Source organism: Panthera uncia, chromosome D4, assembly GCF_023721935.1.
Source record: "Panthera uncia isolate 11264 chromosome D4, Puncia_PCG_1.0, whole genome shotgun sequence".
Lineage (NCBI taxonomy): Eukaryota > Metazoa > Chordata > Mammalia > Carnivora > Felidae > Panthera > Panthera uncia.
The window spans coordinates 70,797,308-70,814,589 of record NC_064807.1 but is presented as its reverse complement, the minus strand read 5'-3'; the positions used below and the strand labels follow the sequence as shown (position 1 = coordinate 70,814,589).

General features: G+C 48.8%; 1 protein-coding gene across 4 annotated transcripts in view; it reads right to left on the bottom strand.

The window, feature by feature from the left end:
• SNX30 (sorting nexin family member 30) overlaps nt 1-17,064 on the bottom strand; it is a 118,263-nt gene extending 101,199 nt beyond the window's left edge. The window contains exon 1 of one of the 4 annotated variants that reach the window (XM_049636388.1): nt 16,784-17,064. In XM_049636388.1, coding sequence (XP_049492345.1) covers nt 16,784-16,939 — 156 coding nt within the window. In that variant the 5' untranslated portion in view covers nt 16,940-17,064. Of the gene's footprint in view, nt 1-9,594 lie in introns of all 4 variants that reach the window. The other 3 variants (XM_049636377.1, XM_049636404.1, XM_049636396.1) reach the window with 3 other exon arrangements.
• Nucleotides 17,065-17,282: the final 218 nt, after the last annotated feature.

The following is a 17,282-nucleotide window of genomic DNA, read 5'->3' as shown; positions in this document are numbered from 1 at the left end:
GGCAAGTGAGAATTCCCACAACATGCCAGGCAGCTCATGAGTGAAACCATTTGGCAGGGACATAACGCCCTAGGAGAGGATCAGAGAGAGAAACAGGTACCAAACACAGAAGGCCAGGGCTTGCACCATCACTGTGTAAGCAATGGGAGGTCGCTGCAGGGCTTCAGAGATGGGAAATGACACAACAACGCAGTATTTTTAGGAAGGTGAATTCAGGCTACAGTGGTCAGAAAAGAGTAGGCTGAGTAAAAGCAGGAAAATGAGATAAGATAATCATACATCTTAATTAGGATGTTGACTAGGACAAGAGAAATGAAAACAGATATTAAAAAAAGACAGTGATGCTGCATACAGGAAAGAGATACTTAAGAGGTGAGGCCAAGAAAGGTATGGTTTTAAGTACTCTTGCCACAGAGTGATTTTAAGGTGCTAAAAACAAGAATCTTAAAAATACTTGGGAAGATGACTTTGTAGCTAGACCAGAAGATTTGGGAATCCTAAACCCTGATGTGGTAGTGAAGTCCACCCAGAGATGGTACGGAAGGATAGCAATGGGCAGGGACCGTGACTGGGTGGACCCACAGTTAGAGTCGGAAGGAAAAAGAGGGGGGATTCAGAGAGGCAGGGGTAGACCAGGGAAGGACCAAGAGAGGACAGAATCCATTCATTCGATACATATTTATTAAGCATCTGCTAAGTGCCAGGCATCACGCTAGGGAAATAACAGCAGTGAACAGAATGAGACCCCGAGAAAAAAAAGAGAGTGAAGAAAAAAAGGAGGGGAGGCTGGTTACCATCATGAGTCACAGAAAATGGGCACTCAACCAGTGGTCTGGAAACCTGGGTCCTAACCTCAGTTCTGCCGTGAGCTAGCTGGGTGACCCTGGTCTGACCAATCGCTTCTCTCTCAGGGCCACAATTTCAAGTGAAAAAAGACGGTCCTGGGTGGATGCCCTGCAGGGCCTCTGCAGCTCTAACTGCCTGGGACTCCACATCAGGAAAACAGCCTTTGTGGGTCTCTGCAGTAGCAAGCGGTAGGGGCAGACCCGGACCACAGACCTGGACACCGAGGCAAGAGGAGGCAGATGGCGAGGCAGATGGGAGAGGCGCGCAAAGACCGCTCATCCGAGGAGCCTGGCGGTGATGGGGAGAGTGAAGGCAGAAGCCAGCAAGCCTTGGGAAACTTCCCTAACAAGGGAGACTGGTATGGTGAGGACGAAGGCTGAAAAAGCTAGAAAGTGAAATGAGAGAAGAGATAGGAGCTAAGTAAGACACAGGAGAGATTGGTTTCATTCCCCCCCCCCCCCACCCCTTCAGAGGAAATGCAACATGCAGTGCCTCGTCTAATGCCTAATGTGGGTAAGTCCTCAGAAATCAGGGAGGGGGCTTGGGGAAGGATGCCAATGCTCTAGCAGTGATGGTGGTTAAGAAGAATGGGCTCTGAAGTCAGATAAAATTTGTTTTAAGATTTTTAAAGTCTTAAATCTCTATCCCCAACATGGGGCTCTAACTCACAGCCCTAAGATCAAGAATCCCACACTCTTCATACTGAGCCAGCCAGGCGCCCAGACAGACCCAAGTTCCCAGCCCCACCTCTCCTCTAGCTCTGTGACTTGGAACAAGTTACTTCTCCTCTCTACATTTTCCTGGCTGTCAAAGGGGACCAAGACAGTAGCTATAGCATAGGGGAATGCACAGAGATGACACAGCAAGGCTCCCAACCAAAGTTAGCGTGCTGTAAATGTTAGCAGCGATTATAAGCATACCCTGCTGTTATCTCTGGGTGAAGGTGGAGATAACGGAGGGAACATATATGCTGGGCACCCTCTATGGGGAAGAGGCCAGAGCAAAGGGAAAAGAAAGTAGAAGCAAGGGTTAGAAAAATGAAAAACAGTCTCAAGCACACATTAAACATGAAAGGCTGGGCATGGGGGGAGATCACATTGTTTTTCTAGAAACAGGGAATGCTAGAATGTTGACAGGGGATGCAGTAGAGTATTCCAGGCAAGCGCCACCATCAACCCAGGCTGGAGAAGCAAGCCCCAGGAAGCAGGCCTCATCACAAGCACACCCAAGGAATCCCATAGTCCTGACCTACAGCACTAAAATGGTAAGCGGTAATTTTAACAGGACCTGGAAACCTCTAAAGGAGATAGTCAGGGCCGGCTCCATGGCCGTGTGACCTGTGTTCCCACAGGACTCTGCACTCAGAAGGGTTCTGCACTGGGTTTAATGCTCTGCTGTCACCATCTTGAAATTCTTTAAAAATATTTTAACAAGGGGACAAGCATTTTAATTTTGCACTGGGTCCCACAAATTACTTAGCCAATCTTGGATACACTAGTAAAGAACATTCACCGTATTAACATGTGCATAATAAAATCTAAGCGCTGAAAAATCATAATTTCCCATTTCTTTTTTTTTCTTAATTTTTTTTAACGTTTTTTATTTATTTTTGAGACAGAGAGAGACAGAGCATGAACGGGGGAGGGGCAGAGAGAGAGGGAGACACAGAATCGGAAGCAGGCTCCAGGCTCTGAGCCATCAGCCCAGAGCCCGACGCAGGGCTCGAACTCACGGACCGCGAGATCATGACCTGAGCCGAAGTCGGACGCTTAACCGACTGAGCCACCCAGGTGCCCCCATAATTTCCCATTTCTATCAGACCGGAAAACAATTATTCAGATTCTCACTGAAATCCCAACATTGACCATTAAAAAGATAAAACCTGTAATAGGTAACCAAATGCCTCCTTCATTTTTTTTTTAAAGTTTGTTTATTTATGGGGCACCTGGGTGGCTCAGTCAGTTAAGTGTCTGACTTCAGCTCAGGTCATGATCTCATGGTTTGTGAGTTTGAACTCCGCATTGGGCTCTGCACTGACAGCTTAGAGCCTGGAGCCTGCTTCAGATTCTGTGTCTCCCTCTCCCTCTCTGACCCTCCCCTGCTCACGCTCTGTCTCTCTCTCTCTCTCAAAAATAAACATTAAAGAAAATTTAAAATACTACAATAAAATAAAATAAAGTTTAATTATTTTGAGAGACAGAGAAAGCACAAGTGGGGGAGGAGCAGAGACAGAGGGAGAGAAAGAAAATCCCAAGCAGAGCCCAATGCGGAGCTCGAACCCATGAACCATGAGATCATGACTTGAACCGAAGTCAAATGCTTAACCAACTGAGTCACTCAGGTGCCCCAATGCCTCCTTCAAACATGCTTTACTCTAGAATTTCTTCAACTCAAAAAATCACTCTGACTACCCTTGCGGCATTCCACGTATACCCCTATCATCATCTTAAACTGCCACGCTTCACTTGTGTCTCCTCTGCCTCCTTTCCTGGGCCTTGACTGCCTAAAGGTAAGGTCATCTTGTTCATCTAGGTATCCGCCAGGTATGACACACAATAGGCCCAAATAAGCCTCCGAGAAACGAACAAAAAGTCCAAGTGCCCTTCACAACTGCTGATACAAGTCACGAAATAAACAAGATTTGCTTGACCAGACAGTGCAGAGAAAGGCTGCTATGTTGCACTTTTTCAGCATAGTTGCTGATGCCAGCAGAATGACCACACACCCAGTTCCTCAGATCACACATCTGCCCTAATGAAATAGCCCTAAAGAAGGCCTAGGCTTCCATGTTTGCAATAAAACAGCTATTCCACAAACATGTTTATTCTAATTATAGACATGCCCCAGACTAATGCCATTTCCAGAATTGAGATATCTTCATTCCCAAGGAACATGCCTCACACAGCGCACAGAACAGAGAAGTCACTCAAACGCTTGTAGAATAAATTCATCTTAGAACTTCAACTATGAATATGATTTATTGATTTTAGTAAGAAATCGGCTTTAAAAGTATATATATACCCTCAATGGGGAAAGGACAGCCTTTTCAACAAATGGTGCTGGGAAAACTGGAAATCCACATGTAAAAGAATAAAGTGGGACCCTCATTTTATACCATATACAAAAATTAATAGATTAAAATGGCTTAAAGACCCAAACCTAAGACCCCAAACTATAGAAATCCTAGAAGAAACGTAGGAGAAAATCTTCATGACATTGGATTTAGCAATGATTTCTTGGCTATGACACTAAAAACACAGGCAACAAAAGCAAAAATAGACAAGTGGGATTATAGCAAACTTAATTTTTTTTTAATGTTTACTTATTTTTGAGAGAGAGAGAGAGAGAGAGAGAGAGAGAGTACGAGCAGGGGAGGGGCAGAAGAGAGAGGGAGACACAGAGTCTGAAGCAGGTTCCAGGCTCTGAGCTGTCAGCACAGAGCCTGACACAGGGCTTGAACTCACAAACCGTGAGATCATGACCTGAGCCGAAGTCCGACGCTTAACCAACTGAGCCACCCAGGCACCCCGGATTATAGAAAACTAAAAAATTGTGCCAAAGACACAAAGGCAATCTATGGAACGGGAGAAAATACTTACAAATCATGTATCCGATAAGGGTTAATATCCAGAATATAAAAACGACTCATATAAATCAACAACAAAAAGTCAAATAATCCAATATAAAAGTGAGCAAAGGACTTGAACAGCCATTTCTCCAAAGAAGATACGCAAATGGCCAGAAAGCATATGAAAAGATGCCGAGCAGCACTAACCATCAGAGAAATACAAATCAAACACAACTTCACATCCATTAGGATGCCTACTATCAAAATAACAAGTGTTGATGAGGATGTAGAGAAATTGGAACCTTTGTGCATTTTTTTGGGGGGGGGGACTGTAAAATGGTGCATCTGCTATGGAAAACAGTATGAAAGTACCTTAAAAATTAAAAAAACAATTACCACATGATCCAGCAATCCCACTTCTGGCTTTATATTTAAAAAAAAAAAAAATGAAACCAGGATCTCAAAGAGATATTTATACATCCATGTCCACTGCAGAATTATTTACAAGAGCCAAGGTAGAAGCAAACTAAATGTCCACCAGAAGATGAATGGATAAAGAAATGTGATAGACCCATACAATGTAATGTTATTCAGTCTTTAAAAAGAAGAAAATCCTGTCACATGCTACAACACGGATGAACCTGGAGGACCTTATTCTAAGGAAACAAGCCAGTCACAAAAAGATAAATACTACACAATTCTATCTATATAAGGTGTCTAAGGGAGAGGTATCAAACTCATCAAGACAGAAAATAGAATGGTGGTTACCAGGAGTTGGGAGAGGGGGGAAATGGGAGTGTCTGCTAATGGGTATGATGAGGTATCTTTGGGGTGATGAATATTCTGGAATTAGGAAATGGTGACAGTTGCACAGCCTTGTGAATATATTAAACCACCACACTGTGTGTTTTTTTAAAAGTGGGTTTTATAGTCTGTGAATTATATCTCAGTTTTTCTTTTGAAAAGCATTTATACCTTAGGAAATCTACAGTTTTACTTTTTGACCTGTTTCTCTCAAAATTTGTTTTATTCTTGCCACGATGATTCAGCCAGTCACTAAAGCTTCTGACTCGAGAGTCTCCCCTGTAAGTAGTCTTTTACTGTTTGCCCAGTACACCTCATAGCTGCTCGGGGACCTTGTAGCTGGAATGAGAGCTGACTTTCAGACTCTTTCTCCCCATGGTCGGACCTCTGGGCCAAGTCTGGCTCATCACAGTACTTCAGGCCGCTGGCCCAGTAGATTGGTCTCAGACTGGGGATGTAACCCAAGCCAGGTCTCCCTGAGATTTTTCCCTGTGTGAGAGATTCACTCCCCTTCTAGAGGCACAGCTGTAAACTGTGAGGGATGGGAGCTGCCAGTTGCCCCATTTCCCTCCCTCACGGATAAAGCTGCTCTGAGAGCCTGAAACGGACCCTTGGGAACATTCGGACCCAATTCCAGCTCATTTCTGTGGTTCAAGTGAGCCTGTCCACAGGCTGACCTTTTTGCTTATTAAGTTAGTGAGAGCTGGCTTTCTCTCATTTGCAAACAAAACTCCTGAGTAATACACTCCTTGAGATCAGTGAGTCAAAACTCCACTTAAACTGTCTCCTCCCCCAACCTTCTGCTGCCACAGTCTTCTCCCTGGACTACCAGCCTCTTGAGTCGACCGATCCTATCCCAGCTAGAGCTCAGTCACAGTGACCTAACAAGTGTGGCCCTGCACCTTCTCTGTTTAAAATACGATTGGCCTCCCCATTGCTCAGGATAAAGCCCTTCCTGTTTGCCATTATAGCCGGTCAGCTGCCCACTACCTACCTCTCGAGCCGCACGACTCAGCAGCCCTCTCACGGGCCACTCATGCAATCAGACGCTGCCAAGCTTTGGCACACGCTAGCTTTTCCGCCCGGGTTACTGTCCCTTCCTCTGTCCATTTGTAAAAGAACTACTCCATTCTTCACCTCAAACATCATCTCCTTTAGAAAAGCCACCATCCCCCTAGGCATCCCTGCGTCTTACGTTCATCATAACCGTAGTCAAGACTGTCAGTGCCCCACCCGTATCTCCTGGCCCTGACCAGTTCAGTGCCCACTGGCCTGACTTCCAAGTGCCAGCACCTGCTTTTCCTGGCCTGACTGCCTCCCCTACTTTGTCCACCCATGGAGCAGACTGGAAAGTGCTTGGGGATTAAATGCCCAAACACCCCATCCATGGAGCGCTCAACCAACGACTGACAAGGTTACTGTCTGAAGACCCAGCTGCCTCACCCGGGTTGTGGGTAACGGAGGCGTGCGTTCGGTACAGGCTCCAAGGCTTCCCAGGGTAACACCCAGCCGGGCTCAGTGGAAACCGGCTTGGTAGCTTACCTTTTACTGGTGCCTTCTGTTCCCTGTCTCACTTTCCTTTACCTCTCAAATAAACTACTGGCAGTTAAATCCTTTCTCAGGGTCAGCTTCTAAGGCAATATAAACACCTGGCATTTACGCGGTATTTACCGTGTGCCAGACACTATTCTAAACACCCAACCTTCAGGACACCCCCGTAAAATAACCCAAAATTTACCTAGGGGGACACTGAGGCATTACAAGGTTAAGAATTGTGCCCCAGGCCTCAGAGCTAGTAAATACATTTAGCATTTTTCACATTCTGTTGCAACCATCTCTTCTCCACTGGACCAAGAACCTCTCGAGGGAGGTTCCTACTTTTTTCATCTTTCTCAACGTCCTCAGCATCTAGCAGAGCTAGGCAGACAGGCACACGCTCGACAGATAAAGGTTTTTTAAAGTGCCTGCACTCTGCTACCCAAACATGCTGTTTCTCTTGCCTCTGTGTCTTTTCTCAAACAGGAGTCCTGAAACACCATTTCTCATCTCCCTCTTGCCCTTTTCTTTTTTTTTTAAGTTTATTTATTTGTTTTGAGGGGAGAAGTAGGCAGAGAGAGAGGGAGAGAAAGAATTCCAAGCAGACTCTGCACTGTCAGCACAGAGCCCGAAGCGGGGCTTGAACCCACAAACCGTGAGCTCATGACCTGAGTCAAAACCAAGAGTCAGAAGCTCAACCGACTGAGCCACCCAGGTGCCCCTTCTCTTGCCCTCGTCCACACACCCCCCTCCCAGACCACCCCTGCCACCACCACAGAACAGTAATTCTTGATTACTGCTTTGGCAGCCAAAATAAGGAATTCTGTGGGGCAAGGCTGACACCAGACAGCATATGACCCCTCTAGTATCTAGTAAACAAACCCCATTGCTCATACATAAATCAGTGCACTTTTGCCAAGCTGTTATTTCTGCATTTTCATACAAAACATCTGTCTTCTTCCCTGTAACCCTCACTAATAATGTTCAAGTCTCCCCTATCCTACACCCTTCCCTTCACCCTGTGTTCCCCTCCAGCCACCACCCTTCTTATTACCAAACTACCACAACCCCCTGCCTTGCATTTGACTGTCAGTCTCCACGTCACCTTCTGCATCGTCCACTGCCATCTCTACTTGGATCTACTGGGGTTACGTGTCTATGTAATGAAGAAGAGCTTTCCAGAAGCAGCGTTTGTGCTAAGGCTTTCAAAGGTGGGGTTCAGACAACCCCTGTCCTGACTCCTGACCTCAAACTGCACCCTAGTCATCTCTCCACTTCCTGCTCACGCTTGCTCCCCAGTCCGTGTGCCCCTCGCCGGGAGGGCACCAGTCACCCCCACTGCACCAAAACAAGCCATCCTTAATGTCCTACTCTTTCCTCTTGCAGGCAACGGCCCCAGCCTAAATCCCCGGCTAGCACTCCCACGACATCTTTCTCTGCCAGTCACTCCCCATCCCAAGCGCTGACCGCACGTTCGCCCTCTCGAAAACCCTCCAGGGTTGGCTACTGCCTAAGAAATAAAAGCTAAGGGGTGGCCTGGGTGGCTCAGTCGGTTAAACATCCAGCTCTTGATTTCTGCTCAGATGGCTCAGGTCACGATCTCCCGGATCGTGAGTCCGAGCCCCGCGTCTTCGGTCACCTCCTGACCGGTTTCCCTGCCTCCTCTCTCACTAATCCCCACTCTAGACCCTCAAAACCCATCCCAACACATGACTAGACTCAACCCAACTCCAGCGGGCACAGGTCTTTCTCATCTCAGGAGCTTTGCTCCAGCTACTCCCTCAGCCCGTGACGCTTTGCCCACTTAGACCAAAAAGGCTCCCCAAACTCCAAGGACCTCGTGAAGACACCACCTCTGCCACCATAGCTGATGCGTAGGCATACACCCTGATGGTGGGGCTGACCGACAGGAACACAGCACCGTAGCCGATGCACGGGACATCACCACAGAGCCCAACGCCGGGCGCAAACCCATGAACTGCGAGATCGGACTGAGCTGAAGCCGGACGCTCAACCAACTGAGCCACCCAGGCGCCCCTCGGTCAACATTTTTCTGAAGTGTCAAGTGACAAACACAACTCAAAACAGTGTCAGTAAAAGGGAATCCGTGACCTTCCGGAACCAAGAGGCAGTGCTAGCTTCAGGCATTGCCAGCACAGGCGGATCCAGGACTCAGGTGGCCTTCAGGGCCTTTCCCCCTCTTTCTCTCCCAGCTCCACTTTCCTCTCTGGCCTCATTCTTCAGCGGGCACTCTCCACACTGCAGCAAACAGAGGTTCACGGGCTACCAGAAAGAGATGCTCTTTCCACCAGCACCCATCTGAGCAGACCCAAGAAAGACTGTTTGGCTCTGCTAGAGTCTCATGTCCACCAAGGAAGATATTTTGGTCAGTGGAAGATACTGACGAAAGACCAGAGAGGCCAGTGTGTTTCCCCCTGCCCCCGACACCCCCCAAACACTTTCCCTCTGGTTCAGATAAGCATCCCTGGCAGCAGCTGCTTCTCTCCAGGGTTATCCCCCTCTGTGGACCCCACTCTTGTTGAGCAGCCCTGCCACAGCTCTAGTTCCCACAGAAGCTCCTAGATTCTACACCACCTCCTCCCATTGACCCTCCAGCACTGACAGTGACAGCAGTTTCCTTGCAGTTGCTTCTCTCCGGGTTAATCTCACCATCTTCTTGACTTCTCACGTTTTTCATCACTGATGTGATTAATTCCCTGGATTATAGGCTCTCGGCTGGAAATACCTAAGGGGCCTTTCACCCTGACCTGACCACGACTGACACAGACATTGACAGAGAATGGGCAGAAACGCACAAGAAAATACGAAGAGTACAATACCTGGGGATAACCACCATCAGCACCTCACATTTATTTAAGGCTCACTACTTCTCAGGCACTACTCTAGGCATGAACTCCCCAGATCTTCCTATCAACCTTGTGATACAGGTACTTCTGTTATCCCCCTGTTTACAGATGACGACACGGAGGCTCAGAGAGGTTCACAAAGACTGTAGACAGGCGGGGCTGGGATTTGAACGCAGACAAGCTGGCTCTGGAGGGCCAAGCAAAGAATATTTCAAGTAAGAGGGTACTCAACAGCGGAAGTGCAACCTGCCAAGAGGTCAGGAAGGATAGGGACCATGAAGCACCTACTGGATTTTGCGAGAAGGAAGTCACAAGGGGACTCGGCTAGTAAAGTCAGAAACCCGACAGCTGCAGGCTGAGGAGTTAGGAAGAGTAGCAGACCTTACTTTCAAAAAGTCTGTCTGTGAAGAGCAGTCACAAAACAGATCACGAAACGGGGAAAGAAAACAAAAGGCATTCACGGCAAAGTTTTCTTTACTCCTGGTTTAAGAAGCAAGGGTGACCTGAGGATGTTTATTAATGTTTATTTGTTTTTAAGAGAGAGAGAGAGACAGAACACGAGCCACGGAGGGGCAGAGAGAGAGGGAGACACAGAATCCGAAGCAGGCTCCAGGCTCAGAGCTGTCAGCACGGAGCCGGACGCGGTGCTTGAACTCACAAACCGTGAGATCATCGCCTGTGCTGAAGTCCGAGGCTTAACCGACTGAGCCATCCAGGCGCCCTGAGTATGTTTACTGATAGAATGAGCCAGGTGAGAGGGAATGTGAAGACACAGAAATGGGTGAGGATGATGAACGGAGCGAGGTCTCAGAGAGGCCAGAGGGGGCGGGCCATACAGTCCAGCGGTGCCTTAGAATCCCTTCTACAGCGACTGGGGCAACCAAGAAACAATGGCTACGGATTCACATCATTTCACAGTCTGGAAAAAGGAAGTTCTTTTATGGTGGCTTCTGTCTTCTCATCAGCAGAATGGGAGGGTAGAATGGGGGGAGGGGGAGGTGTGAGGAACAGAGAAAAGCGTCAGATCAGCCATGGCACAGAACAGGAGCCTCTATGGAAAGAAAGGAGTGCCCAGCACCACTGAGGCCCCAGTTGTGGTTAAAACCAGTGAATTTACACCGGCAGCAATTCTCAAGGTGCAGGAAAAGATCTGAAGCAATGGAATGATCCAGGCTGGGTGTAAAAGGAGGAGAGAAGGGAGTCGAAGAAAGGAAGTGGAGGGAGCAACTGATGAGATGAGCCACCCCATCTAAAGGAGGGAGGTGAGGGACACCTGGCTGGCTCAGTCAGAAGAGCAGGTGACTCTTTCTCTCAGGGTCATGAGTTCAAGCTCCATGTGGGATGTAGAGATTACTTAAATAAAAAATAAAAATACAAAATAAAGGAGGGAGGGAAGTACAAGTGGTCAGAGAACAGGTGCAGGCAGTAATGACCAACTGAGGGGACAGTAAGGCAAGAGAAGATATCTGATGGCATTATCTCTGAGCCCGAACCGTTCTGGGCATTATAGCGCAAGGCTGTGGCCAGGGAGAGGGCAACTGAATTAAAAAAGAGGTGAAGGTGTGTGCAGATTCAAGTCAAGAAGCTGATAGTTTTGTTGGTTTGAACAGAGTCACCGTGAGGTGAGGGCATGACTTGAGAAGACAGTGACTTGGGGTCTAGAGATTTTAATGAAGAAGAATGAAAGGCCGGCAAGTTAGAAATGACAGGGAAGAAAAAGGTCGTGGAAGGCCTATAACGGACATTTGTTTCTGCTTGCCTCACATTCCTTTGTTCCTCCTTCTGTTAGCAGCCTCCTGATCCTGCTTTGGTAACCACCTCCATCCTCCCCAGGCACACATGGGGCTTCTAAAATACTAGTAATATTCTTGTGGGTGCCTGGCTGGCTCCGTTGGTAGAGAGTGCAACTCTTGATCTCAGGGTTGTGAGTTCGAGCCCCACATTAGGTGTAGAGATTACTTAAAAATAAAATCTTTAAAAATAAATAAATAAGGGGCACCTGAGTGGCTCAGTCAGTTAAGCATCCTACTTCAGCTCAGGTCATGATGTCACAGTCCATGAGTTCAAGCCCCATGTCAGGCTCTGTGCTGACAGCTCGAAGCCTGGAGCCTGCTTCAGATTCTGTGTCTCCCTCTCTCTCTGCACCACCCCACTCTACCACTCCCCCACTCACGCTTTGTCTCTCAAAAATAAATAAATGTTAAAAAAAATTTTTTTAATAAATAAAATAAAATACTAGTAATATTCTCTTAATCTGGGGGGGTAGGAACATGAGTTTTTATTGTTCTTTAAACCTTGGAGATACATTTTGTTCTTCAAACCATATGGATACATTTTATACACTCTGCATGTACATTCCACAGTTCAAACAAACAGACCTACCAAAAACTTCCCTTCTCCTCTCTCCAAAGATGAGGACCTGGTGCAGGTCCGGGCATCAGAGTTACAGAGCTTGGTTTCGGCACTTACCCGATTTAGGCCCATGAGAGAGCAGCCCAGGGCTTTTGCTGGAGCCCTCAGCAAAGAGGTGCTCTCTTTCTGCTGAAGTTGTGAAACTTATTTGTAGAAGGTATCCCTTCACTAGCTTGAGAATAAAACTAACACAGAAGTAAGCGGAGCCAAGAGATGGAGTGACAGATTCCCAATATCATTTGAATACCTAGTTCCAGCCACTCCTGAAGCCAAAATACCTGGGGCTTTTCAAAAACATAAGCCAGGCTTTTTTTTTTTTTTTCCCCTTCGGCCAGTTTGCACTCGGTTTATGTCCTTTTAACTAAAAGGAAATGAATTCAGTGGAAGAGCCAAATAAAGGATTCTCAATTCAACAGCCTGTGTGAGCCTTTTCAACATATAAGTCAAATCATGTCCCTCCTTCTGCTGAAGACACTGCAATGGCACTCAAAGTAAAGGCCTGTTCTCAGGGTGACCTATGAGGCCCTACACAATCCGGACCCTTCCCCTCTCTGCTGTCGGCCAACTCTCCACTGTTCACTCTGCCCCAGCCACACTGGCTTCTGGGCTCTTCCAGTCCACACTAGGCAGATGCCTTCAAGACTTTGCTTTGGCTGTTCCTTCCACCTAGAAGGACACTCCTCCAGATATCTACTCGCTAACTCCATCCCTCATCTCCTCCAAGTCTCTACTCAAATCTCAAGTTCTCAGTAAAGCCTCTCCAAATCCCCCTCCCACAGCCAGTGATCCTGAATCCCCTCATCCTACTTTTTCTCCCTCCCGTAGCATTTTTTATATAGCATAGTATATAGTCACAAAAAGTACCCCATGAGGGCAGCGGTATTCACTGGTTGACTCATCTCAAGTTCCTGGAACAGTGCCTATCTCAAAGTAGGTCCTCAAATACGTGAATGAACAAATAAAATGACATGAGCCTCCAGGGAGCAGAGCTTGGTTTATAAAAGGCAGTGGAGGGGCACCTGGGTGGCTCAGTTGGCTAAGCGTCCAACTTCAGCTCAGGTCATGATCTCATGGCTCATGAGTCTGAGCCCCGCATCAGGCTCTGTGCTGACAGCTCAGAGCCTGGATCCTGCTTCGGATTCTGTGTCTGCCTCTCTCTCTCAGCCCCGACCCCACTTATGCTCTGTCTCTCTCTCAAAAATAAATAAATGTTTTAAAAAAATTTTTAATTAAAAAAAAAGGGCAGTGGAGAGAAAGGAAACGGACCTCCATCTCCTGATCCTGATATAAGTGGAGTACAGAATGAAAAGACAGCTCCATTTTGAAGACTTTGGCAGAAGCAGTAACCTAAGAGGGCAGGAAGTAGGCAGAAGAGTTCAGTGAAGAGGTTGAGGATGTGGGAAGGGTTGTTAACCACAGCTGGGGCTTGAGCGGGCTTGGTGTTAAGTTCTGGGAGGCACGCAGGAGTTGGAGGCTGAGTCAGGGGAGAAGTAGCCCAGAGTGGTTTGCAGAGGAAAGTAAAAAAGCGAGGCAGGTCAAGTGGTTTATTTACATTTTAGGAGGAGATGAAGGATGTGATGATAGAAGGCCTGGTGAGTTCAGCTGGCATGAAAAGAATTCATGCAACCCTGGGAAGATAGGAAGGATTCTCCCGTAACTCCAAGGTTTGGATGATTTTCAAAGGCAGTGGACGAAAAGGGCATATTTGGTTGCTGCTCCTTCTCAAGCAAGCATCCCAGATGCCACTCAGTAGCGTCTGCTGGACCGAGACACAAGACTACCCTGTGCTTGGCCCACAGAAAGCAATTCTCCTCCGCATAATACAATAACCCTGCACCATGAGCAGCCTGTCAAACCCTCGTTCTCCAATCCCAGAACTGACTCTGAACCAGGCATCCAGGGTCACGATGCACTGTCCAAAAAGGCAAGAAAACAGGTTTCTTTTCAAAGACCGATCACAGCACTCAGCTTTCCTACCTGTCCTCCAATGACCCGCATGCTGCCTGGGCAAGAGAAAGCAGGGCAAAGAGAAGCCTTCCTTCCACTGGTCCTGACTCACCTCTGTTGCATGCTAGCTTCTCTCTACAGAAATTTCTCCAGAGTTGCTAGAACATACATGCATGCCAAGATTCAAGGAAAATATTACTTCCAGTCAGAGAAAGAAATTACATTACTTAGCCTCCAAGGAAAAGTGGCTTACTATAAATCAGGCCCTTGGGAGTGATGTCATTTTGATGCTTCTTACAGCTGTATGGAGACTTATTAAATATTCAATAATTAATAATAATGGTTTCAAGACTGTCTTCTCATAGAACTGGAAGCCAGGAGTAATTAGACTTGGGCCTGACTTCCTGCCCACCAACAAGACCTTGGTGGTACAGGGCATTTGTCCTCCAGTATTTATTAGTAAAATGCCCATATGTCTGAGACAAGTGTCCTCCAAGAGTGGATCGCTAAGTAAATGTTTAAAATAGCCATCAGTGGGGGCACCTAGCTGCCCCAGTAAAAAAGAGCCATGTGACTCTTGATCTCAAGGTCATGAGTTCAAGCCCTACGTTGGGTATCGCAATTAGTAAATAATAATAAATTTTAAAAACCTTTAAAATAAATAACTAAAATAGCAATCAGTGTCATCCAGCATTCAAGATAGCCAGATAATCCCTGTCTCCTGATATATTTTTTAAAGATTTTATTTATTTTTTTTATTTGAGAGAGGCATAGAAAGAGAGAATGTGAGGCGTGTGCACACATGGGGGCAAGACAGAGGCAGAGGGAGAGACAGAATCCCAAACAGACCCCACGCCCAGCACAGAGCCGGACACAGGACTTGATCCCACAACCCTCGGATCATGACCCGAGCCAAAACCCAAAGTCAGATGCTCAACGGACTGAGTCACCCAGGCACCCCTACCTCCTATATTTATATCCTCTTCCCACTTTGTATTAGCAGTGTGATCAATAGAATACGGCAGAATTATGTCACTTCCAAGATTAGACCATACAAGAGTATAGCTTGAGTCTTGGGATCACTTGCCCTCTTGGACCACTTTCTCTGGGGGAAAACTAGCTGCCATGGCAAGCCGCCCTATAAAGAGGAACTAAGGCCTGTCAACAGCCAAGTGAATGAGCCTGGAAGCTGATCCTCCCCCAACCCAATCTTCAGATGACCCCAGCCCTGGTCAACGCCTTGACTGCTACCTCAAAAGAGACCGGAGTCAGAACCACCCAGCTCAGCTGCTCCTGGATGACATGACACTATTGACCCACACAAACTATCTGCGGGTGCTAAATTTGGTGTAATTTGTTACACAGCAATAGATAATTAATTCACTATCCTGAGAAGGAAATCAGAAGGTTTAACTTCGTATCCTACATGCACACATGCATGCAGGAACAATTTGTCTTTAAGAGAGCAACAAATTATTCTTTCAGTCATTTGACAATTACTTATTGAACGTCAAATATGGGCAAGGTATTTCCAAGCAACATAACTCTTCATAGTTTGTCATCTATAAAATAAAGAGAAATAATCACAAGGAACCCCCTCCCCCACAACACACACCTCAACCTGCTCAATTCATTGGTTTAATTAGCTTTTTAAGTCTTTTTGCTCCTAATGCTCTACTCCCCACTCCTGGCTTTCATAAACTCTTTCAGGAAGGTACATCAAGTCCCCCTCCATAGCCATTTTGAGTGCTCAGTGCACTAATACTCATTTTTATTGTATCACATGCCCTCCCATCTACGGGGGAAAGAGGTCCCCTCTGATTGCATTTAACATTGGGACAAGGAGGAATTCATTCAGTATTTTACTGGGAGGAGGGAGTCCTGATCACAAGTGTTGAGAACAATTCTAATTTCTGCATATCGGTGAGTAGGTGGCCACAGCAGCGCTGAGAGAATCACAGCTCAAGTCCTGGTCACAGCTGAAATGGCCATGGGGCAGGGAGTCATGGGGTTGCCGCCCCTCGCCCTTCACCGTACTCTGCTGTCTCTCAAAGCAGCAGGATTATTCTGCCGCTCTAAGAATATCAGGAGCTTCCTTCTGCACAAAGAAGGTCAAAGGGCGAGCTTTCCTTCCATCAACCACAAAAAACGGGCCTCTGACAAAACTAAACAGTGTGGAAGGCCGTGAGAGGTGAAAGAAAGAGCCCCAGACAGAAAACCACAGCGAGACTCTCCCCACCCGCCGGCCGGGGTCTGAGTCAGGTGACTCCTCAGGGCACACAGCAAACCTAAACAAAGATCACTCCCCACATGACAGAGCGTGAGGAAGACGACTCGGGCAGCAAGACCAACGCTGCCGCTCCCACCAGGGAAAACCATTAACTCTTGCTTCTTTGCAGTGCCAGGAAAGTAGGGGAGCTACAAGTCACCCGGCAGCTCAGCCTTCGCGGATGCACCGGGAGGAACTCGGGACCCCATCCCAGGGCACACGCGCCGGGCACTGCACACCCGCCACTGGCCGCACCACGCGGCCAGGACCCCTCCCCTCCAGCTGTCACCCGCGCCCGCGACCCGTCACGGCGGGGCATGTCCGCCCCCTCCTGCCGCCCCCCCTGCGGCTACGACCCCGCGGGGGCGGCCGGGAGGGACGATTTTCCGATGGCTCTGGGGAGCCAGGGAACGCCCGCCCCCGGGCAGGGGCGCCAGGGTGGGCGCGGCCCGGGGCCCGGAGGGAGAGCTCCGGGTCCACCATCCCCCGCGAGAGCGAAACGCGCCTCCCGGTCCCCAGCCCCGCGCGCCCCACCTTGTCGCCGAAGCTGCGGGCCATCAGCAGGTCCGGGCTGGGCGTGCTGTCGCCGCCCACGGCCTCCTCGCTGCTGGAGCCGGCCAGCGGGTGCGGCATGTCGAGCAGGGAGTGGGGCCCGGTGGACGGCAGGCCCTTGGGGGGCCCGCCCGACATGGCGCGCACGGCTCGGGACGCGCCGCCGCCGCTTCCTCCTGCGCCCGCCGCGGCGGGCTTCCCCGGCGCCCGCGCCCAGGCCCCGCTCGGCCGCGGTCGGTCGGAGGCCCTGCACCGGCCGGGCTGAGAACCACCCCCGCCGCCGCCGCCGCCGCCGCCCGCCGGCTCGTGTCCACCCGCGAGGCTCCGGGCCCGGCTGCGCTGGGCTGGGCTGCTCTGCGCCGCGCGCCCCCGCTCCGCGCCCGAGCCCGCCGCGGTTCGCTCGCACCTTGGCCGGGGGCGCCCAGCCAGCTCCGCCACGCCGCCCAGCCCGCTCGCGGCCCCGCCCCCGCGGCGCCTCGGC